The 27329-nt window shown below is 35.3% G+C and overlaps 4 protein-coding genes across 6 annotated transcripts; 2 read left to right on the plus strand and 2 right to left on the minus strand.

The window, feature by feature from the left end:
* The first annotated feature begins 462 nt into the window (after positions 1-462).
* LOC114752891 (AFG1-like ATPase) lies at positions 463-6314 on the plus strand. Of its 2 annotated transcripts, none has more exons than XM_028941588.1 (15): positions 463-728; positions 1437-1768; positions 2055-2140; positions 2441-2535; positions 2667-2789; positions 2980-3049; positions 3539-3625; positions 3722-3787; positions 3906-3998; positions 4319-4375; positions 4456-4584; positions 4676-4766; positions 5007-5095; positions 5279-5472; positions 6004-6314. In XM_028941588.1, exons 2-15 carry the CDS (start codon positions 1546-1548, stop codon positions 6110-6112), a joined length of 1512 nt encoding a protein of 503 aa, XP_028797421.1. In that variant the 5' UTR covers positions 463-728; positions 1437-1545; the 3' UTR covers positions 6113-6314. The 2 variants fall into 2 exon arrangements, with proteins under 2 accessions (XP_028797421.1, XP_028797422.1); XM_028941589.1 differs by having other exon boundaries at positions 2061-2140.
* A 374-nt stretch (positions 6315-6688) lies between these two features.
* Positions 6689-13144, minus strand: LOC114752890 (5'-nucleotidase domain-containing protein DDB_G0275467-like). Its single transcript, XM_028941587.1, has 14 exons — positions 12841-13144; positions 12718-12751; positions 12397-12612; positions 12181-12317; positions 11958-12107; positions 11464-11565; positions 10486-10650; positions 10134-10244; positions 9673-9770; positions 9038-9161; positions 8794-8883; positions 8631-8675; positions 7573-7893; positions 6689-7042 (listed from the first exon to the last, which is right to left on the minus strand). Exons 1-14 carry the CDS (start codon positions 12886-12888, stop codon positions 7016-7018), a joined length of 1668 nt encoding a protein of 555 aa, XP_028797420.1. The 5' UTR covers positions 12889-13144; the 3' UTR covers positions 6689-7015.
* A 6681-nt stretch (positions 13145-19825) lies between these two features.
* On the plus strand, positions 19826-21119 carry LOC114752887 (UDP-glucuronate 4-epimerase 1-like). The gene has a single exon (XM_028941584.1). It carries the CDS (start codon positions 19833-19835, stop codon positions 21117-21119), a length of 1287 nt encoding a protein of 428 aa, XP_028797417.1. The 5' UTR covers positions 19826-19832.
* Positions 21120-22833: 1714 nt separating this feature from the next.
* On the minus strand, positions 22834-23669 carry LOC114752894 (glycine-rich cell wall structural protein 2-like). 2 transcript variants are annotated; one of them, XM_028941593.1, is made up of 2 exons: positions 23324-23669; positions 22834-23260 (listed from the first exon to the last, which is right to left on the minus strand). In XM_028941593.1, the coding sequence occupies exons 1-2, from the start codon at positions 23625-23627 to the stop codon at positions 23118-23120; spliced, it is 447 nt and encodes a 148-aa protein (XP_028797426.1). In that variant the 5' UTR covers positions 23628-23669; the 3' UTR covers positions 22834-23117. The 2 variants fall into 2 exon arrangements, with proteins under 2 accessions (XP_028797426.1, XP_028797425.1); XM_028941592.1 differs by having other exon boundaries at positions 22834-23669.
* Positions 23670-27329: the final 3660 nt, after the last annotated feature.

Raw genomic sequence — 27329 nt, forward strand, 5'->3', positions numbered from 1 at the left:
ATGTTGGCAGCTGACTGGATCGTACCTGATTTTTCATAAATTGAGCATATGGTGTCACTATTTTCTTAAATTTAATTGAATTATTACATATTAACAAAGACTTATTTTTAACAAAATTAAACTGTGCAATTTACATTAACTTCAAATGGCAATTTATCTTTTCATAGAGGCACCTTTTAAGAAAAGTTAAAGGGAACTAAAAGACACAGAATATTTGGGCACAATTTGACCAAATTAATTAATGTTGGCTTCATTATGAGCATGTTTCTGATAAGATAATAACTGGATTTAACATTATTCCCTATCTGAAATCTGCGTATGGTTGGAGGTCAAAAGAAAAAAAAAATCTGGGTATGATAAAAAGAAGCGATGGCGACGCAATCCTATTTAACAATGAACATAAATCCTTAATTGGTCCAAAAATGTCAATCATGTGATATCCTCTCTCTCCGCGAAAAAATATAAAGTAAAAGAAGTAGAAAAGCCATTGACGATTCCTTCAACTCGGTTTCAGGGCGAGTAGCTAGCTCAGGAAGCTGATCGTCTCTTAGCTCAAAGGATATCTGTGTTTTCCTAAGCTTGCGGGAGTTCCGAGTACAACACGCACCCAAAAAGTTACTCAACCCCAAAACACAGGAGCACTTGAATATTTTTAACCATTTTTAGCCCAATCTCTCTCTCCCGTCTCACCTCTCTCTTCCTTCTTTCGAGGCGTTCCTGAATCCTTGGTGAGTCTTGTTCTTGCGACGAACTAGATATAGATATACGATAGCACTTTTGTTATTGTTGGTATTATTTATCATTTATCATTCTCCTTCTTCGGCCTTGACTTTTTTAAATCTTTGCAAAAATGAATTCCCAGTTGTGTTGGAGGTATTTTTCTCCATTCCGGATCATTCCTTTTACCAAAAGATAAAATCTTTTTGTTGACTTTGATTTCAGTTTCCGCCTTCTTTTTCTTGTTTTCTTCAATTATGTCATTTAATAAAATTTAATTTCCTCTCCTTTTGATATTTTCCTAATATCTCGGATTGCGTTTGAGGTTCCTGCATATTTGGAATGAATTGACGTTTCCTGGTTTTGTTTTTTTCCAGGTTCGATGAATTTGTGAATTAGTTTTATTTCTTTCCTTCTTTTTGTCCTGGCCTTGCGCGATGTATTCATAACATGCGATGAATGAATACGCGAACCTGGTTTCGTCGCGATCGATTCTGCGGGCTCTTTATTCATCTCAATAACTGCATATTCTGATTCATTGCATTTTCAGTTACAATGAAAATCTTTTTTTTTTCCCTGGATGAAAATCTTTTTTTTTTCCCTGGATTTAGTCAAATCATTCATTGAGCTATTCCTTCTGCGGATTCTTTACCCCTGATTTCATGTAATTGAAAGCTTGTTATAATACAGAATTATGTTATCTATGTCTCTCATTGCAGTGATTTTGAATAGTTCAGGGCGGACCACTCCCGACGCTCTTCTTTTGGGAGGTTGGAGTGGTAGGCGGCAACCCTGGTGTAGTACATTGGTATTGGAGTTCGATTGAAGATGAGGACCGTAGTTCGATCTGTCCGCCAATTACGACAAGCTCTTCAGAGGCAAAAATGTGTTATGATCAGTAGCAGAGCAGAAGCACCTTGTTATCTGAGAAAGGCACATCATAGTGCAGCTTATAGAGTTGTTAATCATGCTGAAACCAAGTTACTGGGATACAATACATGTCCAACCTCAAGAGCTCTTTCAGTTGATGCTATAAAACTCACAGATGGAGGTTATTCTCTAGTCTCTGATGATTTCGTTTTCTCCATTTGCTTTGAAAGAAAAAAACTCTTATGTTCGTCAAACCAACTATTAAGATGCATTTAAATATGTTAGATATGTTGTTTAGCGTGCTTTTCTGGCATGCTGATGTGTATCTTTATGGTGATTGGCTTGATCTACAACTTCACATGCTTTTTTTTGTATCTAAGAATCTCTCATGGCTTTTTTTTGCTGTATTGATGGATTTCAAACCTTTCTTTCTCTCATTTCACGAGTATTGAAACTTGCTGTTTCAGTTGCAGAAGTAAACATAGGAGGGCCTCTTGTTGAATATGAACGTAGAATTGCTGCTGGTGAACTTGTAGATGGCGACACTTGCCAGGTAACTTTATAGACATTTTACTGATGAAGAAAATGGGGGCCTCACCTCACTTTTATTGTGGTTCTTTCCTGTCCCCCCCCCCCCCCCAACTCTCTGAGTCTAAACGAGAATGAAAACAAGAACCAAGCTCTCTTTTCTACTAAATTACTTATAATCTTTGCTTGGGAGGGTGGTAGCCTCTGTTCTGTTTGGTTTGATCGGATGCCATATGGAATCGTCATGACATTTTCTTGGCCGTGGCTCCACCTTTGTTTTCATATTCTTCATTTGATTGTCTTTTATGGACATTTCTTTTGGCAGTTAGTCACTCTGAGAGAACTTCAGAGACTCTATGATGAGCTGGTTGAGTCTGTTGATGCCTGCCAATTGGATCGCAATTCTGAAAAACATGTAAGGTATACTTTCATTTCTTCCTGTAATTATCTCATTCCATTTTGATATATCGGTTCAAATCTTGCAGTTTTTATCTTTTTCTGCTTTTGCTTCATGTTTAGACATCTAAATTCAAAATAACTTGCTTCTGTAGGAGCGGGTGGTTGTGGTCCCGTCTTTTGTTTCAACCTTCATATGCACCAGTTAGGGGTTTATACTTGTATGGAGGAGTGGGGACTGGGAAAACTATGCTGATGGATCTGTTTTTTGATCAATTGTGAGTTTGATATGAAACTGTTCTCTTCGGATTAACTTGGTTTAATACATGTCATCAAGTCCTCATATTTTTAATTTAAAATTAAATGGGAATAGCATCCATAATTTCTAGATGATTTTATGGAAGTGAGTTCTCATTAAGATAAACCTTGTCTTACCATATTTTGCTGCTCGTAACTTTTCTTTCTCAGGCCTGCCAATTGGAGGAAAAAGAGGATTCATTTTCATGACTTTATGTTAAATGTACATAGTCGATTGCAAGTAAGTTTATAGAACCTTTTTATCACCTAAAATAAAGTTGATACTGTTACGTGTGGAACTGCTTTCTAAATGCAATAGTAATTTATTCTTCTTTGATGTAAGTGAGCCATAGCTCAATTGCATTTCAAGTCTTTCTTACCAATCGGGGGTAGATTTCTACGATTTTGCATGAATCTTTTGCAGTTAGACGTGTTAAAGCCTACTTCTGGAAGGCTCCCAACATTCAGGACTGGCATATATCTTGTTTTATTTTGGTTATTCTTCTTTCAACCATCTTGAAAAAGGATGTTAGGGTTACCAGAAGGTATTTTTAACGAGATCACCAAAAAAAAAAAAAAAAAAAAGCAATATTATCAACGCAAAAGACCTTTCTGGGCATTAATCTAGTAGCCTTGGTTATTTTCTGGGTACTGTTAGTTTCTGAATATATCATAGGCCAGAGGAAAGAAAAAAATGTTTATCTCAATATCATATTTTGCATCCTTACAGAGGCACAAGGGTGTGTCAGATCCACTTGATGTTGTTGCTGAAGAGATTTCGGAGGACGCAATTTTATTATGTCTTGATGAATTTATGGTATTTCTTTTTTTGCAGTTGATTCATATTGAGGGATTTTTTTTTTGGGTTAATTTGATTCCATAACTTGAGTTTTGTATATGATATTTTGCATAGGTAACGGACGTTGCTGATGCACTGATACTAAATCGCTTGTTCAGACATTTGTTCAGCAAAGGCATTGTAAGTAATATAATCACATAGTAGCCTCTCTGAATGAGAGGATTTGGTTGAATTTCTGCAAAATTAACTTCAATATTTAACATTTAATTTCTCTGTGTGGGCTTGGAGACAAGTTTAGATTCTAGTAGCCACTTCAAATCGTGCTCCAGATAACCTATATGAGGGTGGATTGCAAAGGGATCTCTTCCTACCATTCATTGCCACATTGAAGGTATATACATAAATCTTCGCTTGATTGAGAGAAGCGTCAGATAGGCACTGTTTTTAAACTCCGCTACTCTGTGATTACGCTTTGTAAATGAAAATGATTTCAGAATTTAGTCTTGCCAACGCTGTGTGAGCTGAAATCTCTGTGTTTTAGCCTCTTTAAATAACCTTTACTTACACCTGCAGTTTTAGAGAAGACTATATCTGGGTCTACACTTGTGTTTTATGTGAGAAAGCATAAGCCATGAACGTATACTTATGTGTGTGTGTGTGTGTGTATTTTAATTTGCTTCTAAAGAAACTGTTTTATATGTATTGGTATAGGAAAGATGCGTAGTGCATGAGATTGGTTCATCAACTGACTATCGTAAGCTGACTTCGGTACGATAAAATTTCACATTTGCAGATATATCTCATATAGATCTTTCCAGTGCTGATATCTAATTAAATTTGGACTGCAGGGTGAGGAAGGGTTCTATTTGATTGGCCAAGACTTATCTGGCTTTCTTAGGCAAAGGTTTCAACAGTTAATTGGAGAACAGAAAGCTGCTTCCCAAGAGGTGGAAGTAGTAATGGGAAGGAGACTACATGTATGTTCAAACTTTTATTGCAGGGCAAAGTGGCAAACTATTACTCTGTTATATCCAGATTTTCTGAAACTACTTTCCCTCTAATCATCAGGTTCCACTGGGAGCTAATGGATGTGCCTATTTTACCTTTGAGGAACTTTGTGATAAGCCTCTTGGAGCCGCTGACTATTTTGGACTATTCAGTAAGTCATCATTGGTTGTGTTTATTTTCACACACTCGCGGACGCATACATCAGTCAAAATACACATAGAATTTGGATGTCTTGGTTGTAGGGTATTGCAGATGAGAATTATAGAATTGACATGTCTTGAATTCAACAAAAGTTGAACCAGAACTTTATTTTTCTAAAACCCCATGTTCAGTTTCTCTGTTCATAAAGGGCCCAAAAATCTTATGCTGTGTATATATTTTTTTTTAATAGAGAGCTTTCATACCTTAGCATTGGAAGGCATCCCAATTTTTGGGCTTCAGAATAAATCAGCAGCACATAGGTTTGTCACTTTAATCGATGTAAGTTCCTTTCCTGTCTAGTGTTTTCTTCTGGGCGTTTTGCTAATGAAATAGGTTAAACTTCTTGTGTTTTGATTGTTAATTTTGCTCCATAATCCTATGCATTGCCTCCTTCTTCATTTGTTCTTTTCCTACCAATGGGAAACTAAGGTATGATCGTTGCCTTGCAAATTGTGGTTACAGGTGATATATGAGAACAGGGCCAGGTTATTGTGTACAGCTGAGGGGAGCCCCCAAGAGCTTTTTGAAAGAATAGTAACAATATCTGAGGCTAAACAAATTGCTCCCAGGACCTCTTCAAGATCTAGGAAAAACGATGTGTCTGATCTTTGTGTGGACAATGAATTGGGGTTTGCAAAAGACCGAACCATCAGTAGGTAGGACATAATTCTCTCAACATAATACTATGTTTTTTGGCTGACTAGAGAACAACGATTTGGGATGATGTTTTGGTCCCCATAAGATGCAACCTTTGTCGATGGCATTGTAGGAGGCTTGGATAATATGAGACTACCTCCAATCCTTGATACAGGAACTTGATAATTAATTTGAAAATATTAAAGAATTAATTAAGTTAAATGTTTGAAACAAATATGTGTTAGTTTTCCTAAACTATCATCTTTAATCATGTACATTAAAATTGCTTCTTAGTAGGAACCTTTTATAATTAATAGAAATATTTTGGAGAAAAAATTATAAATTTAGGAGACAAAATGAATTGAGGTCTTATATTTGGATTAGTTCTTATATTAAGAATGGAGGTAGTAATTGAATTTAACTATTACTTTTTCAAAACTATATCACCTAGAAAGACAGAAAAATTTGTAATTCTTTTACTTCTCAGCAAGACTGAATTTATAATTTCATATAATTATAGCAGCTGCTGATTTTGTGCTATTAATAAGCAGATTAACAGAGATCAACAGTAGAGAATACTTAGAGCATCATGCTGCCATGTTAGCAGAAAAGCAGCTCACACAAGGAGGTGTTGTTCAGCAGCATGCCCTTCAAGCATGAAGAGAGCGATATTCTGAAGTTAAAAGGGCTGCAAAACCTCCTGTTGTAGTCTGTATTGAGTGAGAGAGGGGGTAAAATAATGTCTTATAACATGAGGCAGGATTCAGAACTTTAATTTAATGGGGAGCAGGTATTGTTTGCTCCTATATATTTGATTAATCTTAATAAAACAGCCAGGATCCTGCATATCTTTTTTTTTTTTTCCTCTCCTGTTACCGCTCTATTAGATTCCACCCTTTCTTTTCTTTTCTATATTCTAACGGTTTTTTTTTTTTTTACCCCGTCATAACAACACACGCGCGCACGCGCACGCGCGCGCACACAAACAAACAATATCCGTGATTGATTGAGGGTTTGAACTAGACCCATATATTCTTAGGAGTTTCTAATTCACAAGTAAACTATGGCAACCCCAGATGGCTTCCTTCACAATTATTGTTTAAATATTTTAAGTTCGATTAAGGAAAAAAAATCAAGGTAATGAAAGTGAAAACACAAAACAGTTATAAGCTTAACGGTCTCTTTCGTTGCTTGCTATGGTTAAATAACAAAAACTAGGAAATAGAAGGCAGGATGTCGGGTTATAAAGTTACCAGCTACGTCAATTAATTCGTTACTGATGATGAAACCAGAACACTGGTTCCAGCAGTTCGAGGAACAGAACAAATAAGCAAATGTAATGATAGGTTCCTTACTAAAAATTGAATTACGAGTTTTTATTCTGATACTAGAACAAAATTTGTGTATATCGTCTCTTCTTTCTGATTTCGTCTTCCACCAAAAATCTGTGGTGTGACGCTACCTGCGTTAGGAACAAAAATGCAAGTTCCTGGCGCAACAACTGTACCTAGTAGATGCGGTTGGGAACTGTCGCGCCATTTTTCTTTGTTGAAAACAGGTTCATCATGCTGTGAACAGGCTTGATGGAACCTAAAAGGACAAACAGAACGAAAAACGACTTAAGAAAAAACAAGGAGAGGAAGATGGCTGGTATGTATGTCAACATGCTCTACATGAAATTTGCAATCTAGTAGGCATATCGAAAGATAATCAATCGTGAATTTTTCATGAGGTGTTAAGGGCATGTTTGGGACAAAACAGAAACGAGAAAGAAAATGGATACGAGAATGCTCTCCTATAAACATCAAAAGACCCAACCACCCGGGGGGGAAAAAAAAAAAGAACCCGGGGGCGACAAAAAAGAGAAGGTCATCTTGCTGACAGGTGGAAATAGAATAAGAATCAGCCAACAAAAGAAAAGCACAAAACCACAGCCATTTAAAGCGGGATGAAACGAACCCCGTGTCCAATGACTTTGACAGGCGTAAGTAGAATAAGAACACCATTGCCGTTAGTTCATGATTAAAAATTTATTCCGTCCAATGATATGTAGAAATAAGAAATAAGAACACGCTGTTCACGTATAAAATAATTTTTTCAGCAGTAGGAATATAGAATACCTTTATATGATGAGGCATAATCTTGATATCATACGGAATATGAAGCCAGGCTTCAGGTGAGTGAAATAAAAAATTCTCTGGCTTGCTGGTATAAACATCTGCATACTGATGAATGTGATAGGCAAAAGCAGATTCTCGACCTGAATCAGTAAGAAATGTAGCTCCAAAAGATCTGTTAAACATCATCTTCATAGCGGTGCGTGCCTTGAGCCTCTCATCATTAAGTTCTTTCAGAAGCGAACGGCAAGCCACAGTCCTGTGACTATTAGCTGCCGTTGCATGCAATTTACCGAGAAGCTCCTGTATTATATGAAACTTCGCCTGCACCCACCAACAAAAACAGAATAATTCACTATTTTGACATCCTTAGGATGCAGCCGAAGAAAGTGACATTACTGTTCATTCCAAAGTAGAAATTATTGACCTTTTCATAATAATAGAAACAGTTTACATATATGTCTTCATCCGAACAAATGCAAAATGCAAGTCTGGTGAATCATTCAAACTAGCTTCCATAATTAGCCAAAATGACAATGGAAAGATGAGAAGTCATTTTGACTTTTGGGATTAATAAACAGGTTTCAGGCTGCCCATACCAATGGATACATCCATATAATAATATATGCAAACTGGACAAAATATATTTCTAACATTTACAACTCCCAACTAAACCAAGAATGATTAGCTCCTTAGGTTTAAGGAATTGAAAATAAAAGTTATTTACTTCTACAGAAGTTCACACTCTCACAGCAAATCGTCACAACGAAGTCAGGGCAACCCCACAATACATTTAGAAACATTTAAGAGACTTTTGGTATCAGAAAAATGCTAAATTATGCACTAGTGGTTACAAAACTTCTATCGTGTTGATCATTAGTTAACTAAGAATTGGTAAGTTCTGATCTAAGGGATTTTAAACCAAAGGCAACACAAAATAGTTCATCCTAGACACATGTTCAGTACAACCAATTGTGTAAAGTTACATGAAATCCTTCAGCGTGAAATGAAACTGCAAATTAATAAAGTCAAGGTGAACATAACGCTCGGCAGAAGGGTACCTGCTCAAAACGGTAACTATCTTCATTTTGTATTTGTATTTCATTCTGCAGCATTGGACACACATTACATAGTGTCTGATTCTAATGTGATCTCTGACAAAAAATTCTCTCTACAAATGTTTGCTTCTGATCTACACAAGAAAGAATTAAAAACTAAACACACCTCAAGTTCATGGATGATTGCAGCTGTTCGCCAACCAGCCTTACAAGGTCCTCTCAAGTCACTAAATAAGTGGTCTCCAAAATATATCACCTGATAATGAGAACGATTGTCAGCTTTCAAGGAGCACTATGACAAAGATCATTTCTGTCACATTACTGATCTACTTTACTATGAAAACCATAGAGTTTAAGCAGTTACGAATAAGTATTATGAATGGCTTACATATCACCCAAATAAAGCATACCTCTGGCCCACGCCACTTGGTTATTTGAAGAAAATATTTGAGGCATCCATTATAATAAACACTATCTGGAAGAAATGCATCGACTTTGGTGAAAGTCAATGTATCATTCACTGTGTCATAACATCTGTCGTGGAAGAACTTACCATATTCAGAATCTTCATAAAAGAATTCAGGATATACATAAGAGGAATATGCAAGAAATACTGAAAAATGCTGGCATAACGATGGTCCACACTAACTGAGCAAGAACAATTAACAATAAGAACTTCAAAACAACAAAAGCCCAGGAGTACTTAAATCCAGTGAGGAGCCACACAATAGACAATTACTATCAGATCCAGATTTGCTGTAATTGTGCGCTCGCGCGTGTGTGAGAGAGAGAGAGAGAAAGCATCAAAGTGGCGTAGGCTTCATATATCATTTTATTCTTTTTTCATAGAAATGGAAAATCAAAGGAAAATAGTATTTGATCCCTGATGCCCTTGTCAAACATATAAAAAATTGAAGAAAGAAAGAATTAGGGTATATAATCATGAAAAATGGCACCATGCCACTGTTTCGATAGCGTAGACTTGAGTATAAGTACAAGAATGTAAACTAAATTAAAAGAAACAATCAAACAATAGAATACAAACCGGAATGGATGCTCAGATGTATAAAATTGTGGTTTATTGGCCTTGGCAATTACAACGTCAAACAGATCCCTCCAGGATTCTCTGCAATCTGCAGAATCCTAATCAAAAATAAAGAATCAGCTGAGAACATTATAGCCAGATATGGAAAACAACAAAAATACCATGAATAATTACACTTAAAAACTAGCAGGAACTTTCAGCCATGAACTTAATACAAACGTAGACAAAACATCAAAAGGCAAGCGTCAGTGCTAACAATCAAGGCATTATATGCACTTCAAATTACTCCATCACACAGCTGTTATGAGAACTTGTCAATGAGATGAAATTATTCCTTTCTGTAAGCATTCCTTCAAGCAAAGTTTCATTGATACAGTGATGGTTATGGAGAATTCAAGAGGACATTTTCCATGACACAATAAAGAGTAGGTGTGTTATGTAACATCATCTCAAGCAATTACCTCTAACAAGAAGCGCATCCCTTCATCCACAAAGTTAAAAGGAGAATTAGTCAACAAGAAAAGATTCTTGCCCCTCTCCCTTAGCATCTTCAGGAGTTGAAGTATCTTCCCCTGAAACAATTGCCCACAAAGGAATAACAAAAATTGCCAGAGGATTATAAATATGACTGCCACACTATGCTTCTCTCAACGGTGATAAAAACAAAAAACAAATAGTTTAACTTAACTAGAAAAGCAGTTTCACAACTAACCTTTTTCTTATATTGCAGTAGATCAACATTGAAATGTGTTGAACATATTCATAAGAATGCAAAGAAGAAGAAGACAAAGAAGCTAAACGCTTTAATCTTACGTTTTTCACCAAGTATATATGTGGATTAGATAGAATGCCTTGATGAACCAAACCACTACGGTGAACATGCTGAATGGCATGATTTACATCTTCATAAATGTACGAAGCATCAAATTCCAGCTTGGCATCAACAAAGTACTGCACCATATCTGCAATAAGGCATGCCTACAAAGTAATTATGTAAACGGATCAGTCCTAAACTTAGAATTTTCATGGTAGAGAGAAACTTTGCTTCATCAAATCAAAAGATGCCCAGAGTGGAGCAGAAGAATATGGGAAGGGAGTTCTCAAAAAAATTTTGAGCCTTAAAACTATAAATGAAGTTTTGAAATTTCACATGCCTTGGAACACATTCCATCTGTGATGAGAAGTATGACTTAAATCCTTTAAAAAATGGCTAAAAGGAGCAAAAGCTTAGAGATTGCTAGCTTGTTAACAGCAAAACAAATGGTCTATTAACTGGAACAAAAATTATCAAGTCCCATTATCTGAAATATGACTGAACCTACCGATCTTGAGTCCTCACTCCTGGAATTTTAAGAAAAAATCAGAGCACCTAGTGAATTTTATACAAGTCCCATTACTGGAACAAAAATTAGCAAATTTATTCTGGCTAGCTTGTTTTTCACTTTATTTCTGAAATATGACTGAACCTACCGATCTTTATATGAGTCCTCACTCTTGGAGCTATCCCATCAGAAAGAAGGTAAGATAGAGCTCTAACAAGACTGCTCTAGTTCAGATGAATGTAGAAAGCAGAATGCGGACAGCAGGGCATTACTTGGCTTTACAACTCTCAGACATACATGAACAGATTCAGCACTGGAATAAATATCTTCGATTAATAAATTTACAAAACCTAATACAAAAGGGGGAAATGTCTTCTACGTAGTTACTAGTTACTACCAAAGGTCCCCCTAGCTATGTACTGGATAATTATCAACCATCATTGTGCAACAAAATAGCAGAGAAACTGACCTCACTAAAGCAGAAGATATCCATTAAACCAACAAGCGAGCGGGCTTGATCCCGACCAATATGGCGTGTGCCGTATATATCTCGTATACCTTGTCCACTTAACTGTAAATTCATGAGCAAAAGATCATTTTTTATAATAGACAACAAACCATGATTTGAGTAGCATGTGAACCAGAAGTAAGCCAAGATACCACAGTATAAACAATATGCAATAGAATCTAGATGTGCAATATGCATCGTATTCTTGACCATGCTATTCCATTAATTTTTCACCCTGGGACACCAATGACATTTTTCATTTTAAAAAATTATTTATCCCCTCATTTCATGACCCTTTAACATTCAATTCCATTCTACATACCAAATAAGCCCTAACTATGCGTCGGCCAAACAAGGGACGTGACTCGTTAAATCCAAATCAAAATAATAGCACAAGGCCATAAGATAATGCCAATTACATGTGTGCCTAATAAGATAGAGAAACAGTGTAGTACCCTGCGTCGACCAAAGTAGCACGCGTCTGGCTCAATTGAACCAAAGAAATCCAGCTTCATGAGGCACCCCTTTGACTTATCATAGTAGAGCCCTCTAATGGGAAAAGATGGGTCATATTTGAATTCCATACAAATTTCCGGGTACCTGAGCTGAAAGAAAGGAATGGAAAGAGTAAGAAAAAGCTCACAAGTGGAGATAAATAAAGAATCAGTCTGCGCTAACCTCGTTAACCAAGTACTGCTTTGCGAGGTCATATATCAAAGTCTGTAACTCGGAGGAATAATGTGCCAACGTGTAGTCGTAGTCGAACCCATACACCTGCAATCTGTCCAATCTTAAGTTTTTGTTCGCGTATATGCCTGATGCAACCCAAGATAGAAACCGATCAATTTCTTGAACAATGTATTTCCTCCGAAGTCCAAGAAATCTTTGACCAACCTTTAGGATTCATTCTTGGCATTTCTTTCAGCGTATCAGGAATTCTGCGAAAATTCTCTTTGACAGCTTCAAAATCACGCCGAAGCATATGTATCTCCTCATCGAAATTCAGATTGCCTGCTTCGGCTCCGACCACCCCACCTTCAGGCTTTAGTAACACACTCTGTCCCGACGACGCAATCGCGCTATAAAATCTTCGAGAGCTTCTCGAAAGCCCTATAAAATGAAATGTTAAGTTCAGCGACAGGGAGAAAGCATCACTATGAATATTATACTACAGAGAGAAGGAACCCCAAAGAAAATAGAGAAAAATAAAGAGACCTCCTTGGAGAGTAGAAGGAGAAAGAGCAGTAATCTGCAAACAGGCAATACGATAATCAGTATTCCGAAGGAGGGCATTGAAAGTACAAGCGGCACAAGAGAGAAAAGAGAAAGAGGCGATACGTCTATGGAGAAATGGCGAGGATGAAGAAGCCTGCGAAGAGAAGCCATTTGAAAAAAAGATTGATGATATTCGTATTCAAAGAAGCGAGGAGAGAGAGAACGTTCATATAAGTCGCGCCATTTCTTCGCGCTAGTTTTGTTTCATGATCATCTGCTATCTGCCATGTTCGTGCAGGAACTAAGATTTTATTGCGAACCAGAAAATTAATAGGCCCTGGTAGGAAAAAGGTAGACAACTTTTTAGCCCAACTACGCTATTTCACTGAATTTTCACCCACTTTCTTCTTGGCTAGAGCTGGATAGATTCCTTGCAAATGTATCGGTCGCTGCTCCTCCGTCAATCCAACAAGGGTTTGAAACTTTGAATTTATAGCAAAAGGTGGAGCCTGAAGACTGTACCGCGACAAATTTCCGTATTTACGGCGGCAAATGGGAGAAAAGGACTGCATTGCTCATTTACTTACATACGGCAAAACTTAAATATAAATTAATTACACTCCATTATTGGTTAACTTCTAAAATTATTACTAATAAAATCTCTCATATATTATAATTTTATTTTTTATAAACAATAATTATAAACTTTCTTTTTCTTTGCCAACAAATAATCATAAACTTTCTAAGCTATGAATCTTGGAATATAATTTGATTGTTGTTGTTTTAATTTTTAAAGAAGTTTAGTTGATAAAATTACGTAATACTATCATTTAATTAAATAATTAATACCAATTAATATATAATACTCGTATCAAATTACACAATATTTACAATATGTTGGTACTATTAATATGTAAAGAAAGTTGGATGGCAAAGATATAAACTAACGATAATATGGAGAGAAACCAACAAGCTGTTGGTATTAAGCTGTTTCATTTTATGAAAAAAGATTACATAAGTTTAAGTATCAGAAAGCATATTTATTAGGAGGATTTTAATTTTAATTTGCTCTACCTGATAAAGATTAGTATGAAATCTAAAATGATCTGGAAAGACTCTAAGTTCATTCAATATATATATATGCGGAGAATTACGTGAGTATTTAATACTCCTCCGGTCCTTAATATAAGACCCATTTAACTAATTTGATTAGATTAAGGAAGTTAGGTAAGTTAGTTAATTATAAGAAAAGTGACACATTTTTCCTAAAACACCATAATTATCTTTTTTAATACCCCTCTCCCTCTTCTACTTGGTTGTGATTGAGGGAGTATTCATAGGGGTAATTTAGAGAAAATTGATAAATATAAGAAATGGGTCTTATATTTAGGATCAAAACTAACTCAAAAATTAGGTCTTATATTAAGGATCGGAGGAGTAATTTTATTCTCTACATTATAATGGTAACTTGTTCTCGTGCCACCCGTGAAACATTCAATATCACTAGGTTACTAGGTTACACTCGGTCACATTTATACCGAGGTTGTAATTGTTATGCTGGAAGTGAAAGTGGCTGGCTGGCCATTTGGCCCTTGCAACCGACTCCTGCTGCTGGGAACGCCAGCGGGACAATCCTTTCTAAGAATACCCATCAGGTCAGGAGGCGCGTACGGGACCACGTGAAGTCCATCTGGCCCTTCTATTTGTAGGTAGAGCAGTCCCACTAAGAATTACTCCTCCGGTCCTAATTATAAGACCCAGTTGACTTATTTAAGGAGATTAATGAAGTAAGTTAAATTGGTTATTTATAATAAATAAGTGTTGTCATTCCTAAAATATCCTTGCTAATTAAATATATTGGTTAAAACTATCATTATTAGAAGGATTATCTTGGAAAAAAATGCATAAATATAAGAGACAAAATGGATTGGGGTCTTATAATTAGGACCAAATAAAAAGTTAAATTGGGTCTTATAATAAGGACCGGAGGAGTACAATTAAATCCTTTAAAAAAATATTATTTTGATTCTTAAATAGGACTTAATTATTGAGTTAATTTTTATTCTAAATATAAAACTCATTTCTCATATTTATCAATTTTTTCTAAATTACCCCTATAGATATTTCTTCAACTATAATCAAGTACAAGAAGGAGAAAGAATATTAACAAAGATAATTATGGTGTTTTAGAAAAAACATGTCATATTTTTTATAATTAAGTAATTTAACTAGCTTCTTCAATCCAATCAAATTAGTTAAATAGGTCTTCTATTAAGGATCAGGGGAGTAATTATTAAAAAGTTTTAATAACAATCTAAGTAATTTGTAACGACAAATTTTAGAATAAAAAAAATGACAACTTCTAATTTGTTATTCGGACTTGTTAATGACTATTTCTTTTCTTAGGGCTTTATTGTAATTTTTTTTCTATTGGTTTTTTCATGCTCTTTGCACCAAAAAATATTAAAGGTTAATATGATTTCAAATTATTAGATTTGATTCATATAGTTTCATAATTTTCTTTATCTAAGTTTAACGAATGGTCCTCATATTTTCAAGGAATTTTGATTTTGGACTCTATATTTAAATTCAAGCTAAATCCTTATAAAACTATAAAGACTAAAACCAACGATTTAAAACTACAGGGACTAAAATCAAAATTAGATGAAATTGTAAGGACCATTAGTGAAAAAAATCATACTTTATCCTATGAGGAAATTACAATAAGGTCCCCAAAAAAATATAATTATCAAAAAATCCTAATCACAAGTAAAGAAACTATCATTTTCTATATCATAACTTGTATGATGCTATCTTGTTATTCGAACTTGTTTCCTAACTTTTGCTAACCATTTTCCATATGATGCGATATAATACTCTCCCTATCTTGCAAACAAGGATCAGTAATATTCAAGCAGCGAAGCATGCATGAGCTATCATATAACGGAGAAAACTCGACATGTCATGGTGCATTGCATGCAGTGTTGAACGTATTTTTTTTACTTAAAAAGGGCGGTTTCTCGTGTATTTTAAAAATGGCCGGGACATAGATGTAGCTTCTTAATTTTATATTTAAAGCAGGATGGCAAGACTCAAGTGATGAAGGTGGGTTATTTAAAGCAAAAAGAATCTTACCAACAAACAAGATTTGCTTTAATAAAAAGGAGATTACAATCATATTTCAAAAAAGAGATTTAATTATTCTAAAATTTATTGACAAGTGAACAGCAAGCAATAATAAGTTCTAGAGTAGTGAATGACAGTATGTTCAAACTAATCACTTGTCATTGAGACTTTTGGTAATTAAACTTCTTTCTCAAAACTTTTTAGTAATTCTCCCTCAATAAAATTCAAAACGTGAGGATGCTATTGACATAATTTATAAGTAGGGTATCTTATTGGTTTTTTTTTTCCTTTTATATTTTATGTTGTGGTCATCATATTGGCTCACTTGGTCTAACCCGACCCAAATAAGACCCAATTATTTAAAGAGAGAATTGCAACAAAGTCTCGTGGAAAGAAAATAACTATTAAAAAATTTCAATAACAAGTGAGGAGTTATAATTTTCTATTTTGGAATTTGTCATTATAAACTACTTAGTTGTCATTGGAACTTTACTTACTTGAGACTTGATTGTAATTCTCCTTTATTTAAATGGGCTTCTTGTTTGATGCGCAGTGCATAAGCATGAAGAAACTGACAGAAAGGTTTGGTGCAACAAAAGAGGTTATTCTTTTATAATGTGACGAATTAATATTCAAATTGTCGTTGGGAAATGTGTCTAAATTTAATGCTTGATAGTGTCTCAAACAAAATTGCTTTCAATAAAAAAAAATACATATACTCCTCTAGTCCTATTTATAGGATAAAAGAGAGAAGATATTTTTTAGTCTTATTTATAGAGCACTGAGAAATTTTTTTTATATGGATATATAATTTTACCACTCATTTATTATTGTGTTGATTTTGTTTATATGAGATACAATATATATTAAATAAAAATAAAATTAAAAATTTGTTAAGTTTTAAATGAAAGTTTATGAAATTTAAGTTTTTTTTTATTTGTGTAAAATATGTTAAAATGATTTGTAAATGCAGAGGTCAAAATATAACAGGCAATGTACAGATCATATAGGAACGTAAGCACCGCCTCCGCCGCCAGATTGGTTTAAAATCAATGTTGATGGGATCATGTCTATGAATGAGCAGGTTGCGGTGGAGCTCCAAGAGATAGTTGAGCAACTTGGATAACTGGGCTTCAATTTTCAGGGCCTGACTCTTCCATGCTAAAAAATTCTCCCAGTGTTTAATTTCTGATATATTTTTAGGCTTCGTCCCCCTTTTTCTACGGGGGCAAGAATTGAAGCAACGTATGGTATTAGAATAGATGGTTACCGTGTGTTGTGGTGGGACGACTATGGGACAGCCTCACGCGTTTCATGTTGCCAAATACGTATTGTATATAAGTGTACAAGTGTCATACTCTCGTATAATATTTGATTACGCGAGATATTATTACAGTAAATTGAATCCATTTTGTCAACCTATTATATTATATATATGGAAATTATCAACATATTTCTTAAGTTCAAAAATTACCAACCAATGATCGAATTATTCTAAAGTCTCAAAAGATCTCACTGTAAGAGATTTTATTTGTTTAATTACTAAATTACTCTTTTTTTTTTTAAATATGCCTTGACAACTAAACAAGCAGTCATGAACACCTTAAGATTTAATGATTAACAACTATCACGGCAAGTATTAACAACATATTTTCTCACTGCATCACAAAAATATAATGGATGAGTTGTTAATATCTGTCATGGTAATTGTTGATCGTTACACTTTAAATTGTTAACAACTACACTTTCACCTAAAAAAAGGATAAGAACAATTTAATAATTAAATAAATAGAATTTATTGCAATGAGGTCTCTTGAGATTTCAGATTAATTTGATGATTTCAAGAGGTATTTTTGTATTTAATTCTTTTGAGTGGGACCTTATCACAATTTTTCCTAACCCCCTGCTTGGATGAGAAGAAAAGTTGGGAGGAAAGAAAATGGAGAGAAGAGAAAACTGAAAGGAAAATATTATCACTCACCCTGCTTGGATGAGTGAGAGAAAACAGGGAGGAAAGAAAATGTATAAATATCAAAATGACTAAAATACCCTTATTATAATTAATTGGCAAGGAAACTAGATAATTTAGCAAAAAATTTATTTTTTTATGTAAAAATAAAAAGGAAATAATTTTTGAACTTAATTACAAAACCAGACTCGTCTTCACTGTCAGGGACTCCCACGGAGATGTCGTTACTGCTGCTGCTTGAGGTTTTCTTCTTCTTTTCTCTGCCTCTCTCTCTCTGCTTTCTTCTTCCCTTCCTTTGCTTTATCATCTTCATAAGCTTATCAGACATGCATAGGTTCTCCATAAGCTTATCATCTTCTGTTGTCGAAGCTCATGTGCCCATCGTAACCTTCTCGGCAACGAGTCCTTCTCTTGCTTCTCTTGGGAACCCATACTTCTTTTAGAGTGCACAGAAAGATTCTGCTCAAGTGAGTGGCATTAGCGTGATCATGCAAGCTTTTGGGTGGAAAGAAGCTGTGCCCATTTACGTCGACAATGACTGCTGGAAAGGGGCCATACACTCCTTAACTAATGCTCTTCAACAAGCCTATGTTCGAATCCCATATATGAGTGCCATTTCACCGTTAGCCGCGGACGAAGAAATCAAAACAGAGCTCTCCAAGTTGATGGCCAATCAAACCAGAGTGTTCGTTGTGCACATGTCCACCAATATGAGTGCCATTTCATTGTCAGCCGCAGACAAATTATGACCACTGGACCAATGACGGTAAGAGCGTTTAGTGCGGGAAAGAATGAGGATGAATGCGAGCTTCGCGGGAGAGGGCAGTGAGGGGAATGAACTAAAACGGTGAAAATCTCTCCATTTGTGGGGAGAAATTTTGAGAGGAAAATGGGGTATGGGAACCATTATATTTTTCCTCCCATTTTTCCTTTCTCTCCTATTTTCTTTCCTATCCAAGCAGGGAAAAACTTCATACCTCTCCTATTTTCCACTCCACTTTTCTTTCATCTCCCATTTTCACTCAATCCAAGCAAAGCATAAATGTTATTGTTTCGGTGTTTAATATACGAGTCAGATAACCAATTTATAAATTTATAAATATTAAGAAAATTTATCAAGTTAGTTAATTGTAATAAATATGTGCTATATTTCTTAAAACATTCATGTTAATTATATGCATTAGAATAAAAATATTTTAACATGTGCAACCATCATGGGGACTATTTTGGGAAAAAAATAAATATAGGAGACAAAGTGGATTAAACTCTTATATTTAGGATCAAATTGAATTTTTAACTAGTATAAGAAGCAAAGCTATTATAAATATATCATTGATGGAAGGGGATGCATGCTAATTGAATCTTAATTTAAGACTAACTATTTGAGATATATTATAGCTAGTTAATAAAAAATTCCAACAGTCGGACATTGTGATAAAAGAGTACATTTAATTTGGGCATTGTGATACAGGGTTGTGCTTTTGACTTTTCCTGTATAAACATGCTAATTTCTTTAATATATTCCTACAAATCCCTTCGTGTAATCGTACCTAAAATAAACATATTTGTTTAATATATTTCTATAAATTAATTACTTCGTAAATACTACCTAGAATACATCTTATTTATGCTATATGCAGCATGTTCATTGTTCTCATTTTTCAAAATTTATTCGGGCAAAACACCAAAAAAAAAAAATCCTTAAAAAATTACCAAGAAGAAAAAAGGAAAGTAAAAAGGTGTTCCCAAAAGATAAATCCTGGTTTGAGCAATGCTTGACTTTCCAAGTTTCTCTCACAATATATATAATCACATCCTCACGCCTTGTGTATCAGATTCAGAGAAACACAAATTGACTTTTGTGAGCCTTTCTTCCTCGCCGCCAATCAATCATCATCATCCCCTTCTCCCTCTTAATCTCTCCTCCTCATCATTCTTCAATCCTCTTTTGCGCCTGGTCACAACTTTCTCGGCAAAAATAATTAACAAGAAAAATCTTCTCTTCACCGCAAAAGAGAAAATGCCATCCTCATTGGATAATGATCAGCTTCTTCCTTCTTCCCCTGGAAAATCCAAATCCGAAAGAGCTCACCTCATGAATCGTCAAGTTTATCGGTGTTTCTCTTCCACCAGCACAATGTTCCTCTGGGCTCTCTTTCTTATTGCATTGACTGTTTCTTATTTGAGTTTTCAGAGTGTTGGAAGTCCCTATTTGTCTTCTTCCTGGGGAGGAACCAAATGGGAGAGGCAGGTCCGGGCCTCTGCTCGGATTAATCGCCGAGGCGGAATGGCCGTCCTGGTCACCGGCGCTGGTGGTTTCGTCGGCTCTCATGTTTCCCTCGCTCTCAAGAGAAGAGGAGACGGCGTCGTCGGTCTCGATAATTTCAATAACTACTACGAGACATCTTTGAAGAAAGCTCGCAGGTCGCTTCTCAGCACCAATGGCATATTCATCGTCGAAGGAGATTTGAACGACGCTAAGCTTCTGGCTAAGCTCTTCGACGTCGTCGTTTTCACGCATGTCATGCACTTGGCGGCTCAAGCCGGCGTTCGTTACGCCATGAGGAATCCTCTCTCGTACGTTCACAGCAACATCGCCGGGCTGGTCACGCTTCTAGAAGCGTGCAAATCGGCGAATCCTCAGCCGGCGGTCGTCTGGGCTTCGTCCAGCTCTGTGTACGGTCTCAACGAGATGGTTCCATTCTCCGAGTATCACCGGACCGACCAACCGGCAAGCCTCTACGCCGCCACGAAGAAGGCCGGCGAGGAAATCACCCATACTTACAATCATATTTACGGGTTATCCATTACCGGTTTGAGATTCTTCACCGTATATGGACCTTGGGGAAGACCCGACATGGCGTATTTCTCCTTCACGAAAAGCATCCTCCAAGGCAGACCGATCACGATATATCGTGGAAAGAACCGGGCCGATTTAGCCCGAGATTTTACGTTCATCGACGATATTGTAAGAGGTTGTGTAGCGTCGTTGGATACGTCAGGGAAGAGTACAGGTTCGGGTGGGAAGAAGCGAGGACCCGCCCCGTACCGCATCTTCAATCTGGGAAATACGTCGCCGGTGACGGTACCGGCGCTGGTGAGAATTTTGGAGCGACATTTGAAGGTGAAGGCGAAGAGGACCATCGTGGATATGCCCGGGAACGGCGACGTTCCATTTACGCACGCCAACATTAGCTTGGCCCAAAGAGAACTTGGGTACAAGCCCACGACGGATTTGGAAACTGGGCTGAAGAAGTTTGTGAAGTGGTACCTTTCCTATTATGGCTATGGGAAGTCTGTAAATTAATTATTTTTCTTCTTCTTTTTTCCCCTTCTAGGCTTCTAGAATTTTCTTTCCCAATTCCCATGTAAAATTCGTGAAAGGAAAAAAAAAAAAGAGTCGAGATAAAGAAGAAGAAGAAGAAACTCAAGAAAGGAGCGGAAATCAGAGGGAATGGTGGAGGAAGAAGATACGTGTACTTTTATCTAAGGCGATGTCTGGAAATATTAGTGAGCAGATGGAATAGATGAAAGTTTGGAGAAATTAGAATGTAAAAATTATTTACATGTGTTTATAAATTTATAATTACTTTTAAATTTTATACAGTATATCTTTCACAGTCCGCGGCAAATCATAGCCCAAAGATGGATTGCGTCAACTGAAGTTGACAAATAAAGCTGGGCTGGCCAAGTGACCATTTTTTTAAGCTATAATTTTGTTCAGATTAATGTATATGTTAGTCAAAATGTTGCAATCAAATTATTATTTATAGGAGCCAAACTATTACATTTAGACTCATGTTCAAGACAAGCCAATCATTTGATCAAATGTTTGGCCCATCCACGACCATCAGATGCCAAGTTATCATCACGGATATTCTCCATGCATAGTATAGGTACATTATCTTTTAAGATTTCAATTCAAAACTATCATTAGCTAGCCAGTCTCTCTACGTTTTCTGTTTTTTTCTTCTAATTTTTGAAAAAGGGGTAGGCATGTGAATATAGTGAAGATAGTGATACATAATGATTTAGGATAAGTTGTAAAAAGGGAAGTTTGATATTACGAGAAGAAGCAGTGAAAGCATGTTACTGCCTCCGATCCTAGGTAAGAGCTAGTTAGGGAATATGATTTTTTTTAAAATATAATATTTTAATATATTTTGCCTCCTAAATTTATAATATTTTTTCTAAAATATTCCTATTGATTGTATGGAGTTTTTACTAAAGGGTAGTTCCAAAGTACATAATTAAACATGATAATTTAGGGAAGCCAACACATATATGTAACAAATAATAACCAACTTAACTAATTTTTTAATTTCTTCAAATTAATTATCTATCTCTTATATTAACAACAAGAGGTAGTAGCTTATAAGCATTACAAACTAAAGACCAGCACCAGATATAGTTTGTTCGTCAATATATATAAGAGCCAATTAGAAATTTAATTTAATCATAAATATAAGATTTTGATTCACTTTGTTTCTCATATTTATTTCTTTTGTCTCCAAGTAATCTCTATAGTGATTGTAATAATAATTGTCTCAATACACATGATTAATTAATAAGAATATTTTAAAGAAGATAATACTTATTTATTACAAATAACCAACTTAATTAATTTTTTAATATTTATAAATTAGTTATCTAATTTTTTATATCAAGTACGAAAAGATAATATTATTTATATTATATAATGGCTTCAGTTTTGTAGGCAAGCAGCCGAGTACTACTCTATACTCACATGCCACGCATCAACCACAAGCGGCATGCGTGGGCAAACCTACTTTGAAGGTCTCTCAGTACGACTTCCACTTTCTGGTTTCTCATCATTATTTATGCTCTCCCACAATTCTACCTTTATCCCTTCACTTTCATTCCTGCAAGCCTTACTATCTCTTCTCCTTCCTCTTTCCTTGACTTTCTCGCTCCTTACGCCTTGCTCCATACGTCCATATATACCCAAACATGTTAATTAATATCTTATCTCCCATAGAAATTAATTAGAGTGACAACATATATAATAAGCATTATGCAATATGCTTTTTTTATTTCCATCACACTTTTAATAATACAACACACAGTTGCTTCATATGTAATCACACACCAGACTACTACATGACACCTACACACAAACATGGACGTACTAAAGATCTTCCACTTCAAATGCACACATGCATGCTATGATCGATGCAAATTCTTATTCAAATGCTTCTTTTTTTTTAATTACTTCTGAAAGAGAAACTGACCACTTTCCTGCTAACTTAATAATAAACTTGCAAGCAGGAATCAGTTAATCCGATCACTTTCCATTACCGCCTCCGTAGCCTCCGCCGTATCCCCCACCTTCGCCGCTCCCTCCCTTTCCGTTCGATCTTGACTTGGCATGAGATCCAGCATATGATCCGGCTTCAGAACCCGCTCCGGAGGATCCGGATCCTGATCCTCCATGAGATCCTGCATATGATCCGGCTTCAGAACCCGATCCGGAGGATCCGGATCCGGATCCTGCATGAGATCCTGCATATGATCCTGCCTCAGAACCACCCCCAGACGACCCCCCAGACCCTGAATTCGAATATGAACCCGAACTTGAGCTGGAGCCCGAACCAGAGCCTGACCCCGAGCCTGACCCTGAGCCCGACCCTGCCCCGGCACCGGAGCCGCTGCCGCCACCGAGTCCTATACCTAGGCCAGCACCCACACCAACCCCCACCCCTAGATCCTTCCTTGCCACTCTGCTCTCACACAAAACAGCGACATTGAACGAAACCAGCAAAGCTATAAGGGCCAAATTCCTTAAAGCAGCCATTGAAGGACTCTCAGATGATAATATGAGAGGCTATATGAGGGGATGTTGTAGAGAGGGACGTTCAGATGCATGCTATTTATAGTGGAGAGTTGAGAATCATGGCTTGTGCGGTGGGTAATTAAATAATAGCGGAAAACAAGCATAGTGCTCTCTTTAGTAGTAAAATACCATTTGAGTCAATCTTTAAGAGATTTATATCTTTTTTTTCAAAACTGAGATGTCATTGCAAAAACTATGTCATCTAGGTAGTATGATGGTCTCATTGATCAACCATCAAAACTGTTGTTTTTATCTGGAAATTTAGTGTGATTGAAAACTAGTGGGCAGTTAAATAATAGTGGAAAAGATAGTATAGTGCTCTCGATCTTTAGTAGTAAAATAGCATTTGAGTTAGTCTTTAAGAGATCTTTATCTTTTTTTTCCAAACTGGGATGTCATTACAAACATTTGTCATCTAGGTAGCATGATGGTCTCATTGATTAACCATCAAAACTGTTGTTTTTATTTGAAAATTTAGTGTGATTGAAAGCTATATATAGTCTAACATTTTCAACTATATGTGTTCTTCGTAAGAAAAGATTGTTGATTATATGGAGCTATTATATAGTCAATGATATTGTCAATTAAAATAATTAATAATGACAACGAACAATTTCAAAGACACAGGTTTTTCTTTACAAAACAAAAGAGAATACTTCATTGAAATAAAGAGAGGTGGAAATCCGTGTAAAAGAAAGAAAATGCATGGTGAGCATTTGCTAGTGGGTGACATGTGCGTAGTTGTGTTACAGGAAAAAAAGAATTAAATTAATTTTTTTGTGAGAATTATGTGATAATAAATACACTGAATAATTTTTAAAAAATGAATTTATTAAAGGAATTTATGTGGACGAAACAGGTAGAAATGGGGAAAGTGGAGACGTGTTGAAATGGGATATGGTTTATAAATCTGATTCCTACTGAGGGAGTGGCGCCGCCTCACAGGCTTAGTACTTTATGCATCCCATTTTGTGTGTGTATTAGTGGAATAATGAATGGCAGTGTCACTACCTGCTGCAACATCACAAATTGCTCAGAGCTAATCCTCTTTAAATAATTAAGGTTGGGAATAACAAAAATAATGTGTGATCGAACAGACTAGAAACTGAAAAGCCATCGAAGCTTAGACATTATTGGCGCACATATATAGGGATGCAATGTGGAAATTTGAACTAATAATTTACATAAGATAATAGCTACGTTTGAGTCATATCAAAGAAAAAAAAATTGCTTTATTAATGCTAAGTAGCTTTGATATGGGGTCTTCATATATCCTGCTAGCTTCTATAGTTTGAAACAGTTTATAAGTAGCTTTTTCATCGTAATTTATAAATACGAGACAAGTATGTGAATGAGTTTTGCCTCAACTTACGTAAAAGTGTTTATAAAAGATTTAGCCGCTATCCCAAACAAGTCCTATGCCTGCCCAAACTCGGGGAAAAAATGCCCATCACACCCTAAAAAAAAAATGGTTAGGAAAAAAAATATTAGGCTTGTTTGGGCAGGACCACTTGTCAAGGCTGAGCATTCGGGTACAATATGCTGCTTTACCCATTTAGTCTAACCTAAAAAATATATAATTTTATTAAAAAAAATAATATGAATGCATATTATTATGCTATTATAGTCTTTTTAGTTGCTTTATTTTTAATGGCTTATGGATGACTGAATGTTATTTATTTATCGTTTAAGATTAGATATTGTGTTAAGACTTATTGTGCGGTCTTTTATTATGAAATTTCTGTGGATACATGTGAATTAACAGTGTTTATATTTATTTTTTTAAAATGTTATATTGACGTTTAAAAATATTATTTATTAAGTTTTTGATTGAGTTTAATATACACACACACAATATTATAAGCAAGAAGTTTTTATTTGGGTAGGGATCTGCCTAGGCCAGCCTAAAATGACCGGGGTATTTCACTTTCACAAGCATGGGCAGGCAAAGAGCTGCGAAATGCAGCGCATGCATCCATCGGATAGGACATCAGACAGGGGTTACGTTTTGTTCGGTATGTCTATGTGCAGTTCTATTATGATATCCCTTAAGCAAAAGTCAAGGATATTCTGTTCTAATTTAAGAATTAGTCAAGAGTTAAATTCGATTATAAATATATAAGATTTTAATATGATTTTTTAATTAGATATATAATCTCATATTTTCCAAATTTAATTCTATATGAAGCCTATTTCAATTAAGGAATTAAGGAATAAAATTAAAAAGCAATAAGATTTGGTGCGTTGGACCACTGGACCAGGCGCGTGCCGCAAAGGATTCCAACAGCATGCCTGACTTCCCCTTCCCCATTTATCACTGCTTAGCTTCTCTGTTAAAATGGTATCGAATCGCCGTTTGAAATAACTTAAACTGAAATAAGCTTCCACTGTTAAGTGGGGTGTGGCTATGTTTAAAAATTTATTAAACAGAGATAAACTCCTTCATATATTTAAAATTATTTTTAAAATAACTTTTTTGTGTTAATTGTGTTTTTCCCTCAATACTCATTTTGTAGTGTTAGTCAAATCTGAGATATTTTGCAATATTTTTTTTTGGCCCAGCACTACTCGATATATTTAGTTTATTTTTAATCTTTGCAACCATTAATGAAATAATTTTTTTGCAGTATATTTTACTACTCTCTCCGTCCTTAATATAGGACCCAATTCTTGAGTTGGTTTGGTCATAAATATAAGAGCCTTTTCTCATATTTATCAATTTTCTCTAAATTACCCCTATGAATAATCCCTCACCATAATCAAGTAAAAGAGGGAGATGAGATATTAAGAAAGATGATTATGGTATTTTAGGAAAAATGTGTCACTTTTCTTATAATTAACTAACTTACCTAACTTCCTTAATCTAATCAAATTAGTTAATGGGTCTTATATTAAGGATTGGATGAGTAACATATTTTAAACTATGAAAGTCCAAATTTTTGGAAACTAAACTAACTTTTTTAACAGTCATCCATTCATTCAAGTTATCTAAGAATAACTCTGTAATACATTTAGATGTCAAATGAGTTGGGAGACTAAAGGCGCTGAGTGTTTGAGAACTTAATAATCACATTTAAAATCCAGACAAATTATGGAATCCAACAAAATATAGTTTGGGTGATTTGACAAAATCTCATGATTTCAGATTCTTATTACGCATTTAGCAAAAATAACAATGAGTCCTTAGCCAATGATGGATCAGTAGTTTCTGATCAATGGTTTATCTGGTCCTATTATAGGACAAAGAGAGAAGAATTTTTTCTGATCCTATTTAACAAAGCACTAAGAGAAATTTTTTGTATGAATATACAATTTTACCCTTCATTTTTTATTGTGTTAACTTTGTTTACATGAAGAATAATATATACTACCTCCGGCCCTAATTATAAGACGCAGTTGACTAATTTGGAGAGATTAAGGAATTTAGTTAAGTTAGTTATTTGTAATGAATAGGTGTTGTTTTTCCTAAAATATTCTTACTAATCAAATTTGTTATCTAGAACTATCATTATTAAAGGACTATCTTGGAAAAAAATAGATAAATATGAGAGACAAAGCGGATTTGGGTCTTATATTTAGGACCAAAATAAAAGTTAAAAAGGGTCTTATATTAAGGATCGGAGGTAGTATTAAATAGAAATAAAATTAGGAATTTGTTGAATT

This window comes from Neltuma alba, unplaced genomic scaffold, assembly GCF_004799145.2.
Source record: "Neltuma alba isolate B1F8T4 unplaced genomic scaffold, ASM479914v2 tig00007603_pilon, whole genome shotgun sequence".
Lineage (NCBI taxonomy): Eukaryota > Viridiplantae > Streptophyta > Magnoliopsida > Fabales > Fabaceae > Neltuma > Neltuma alba.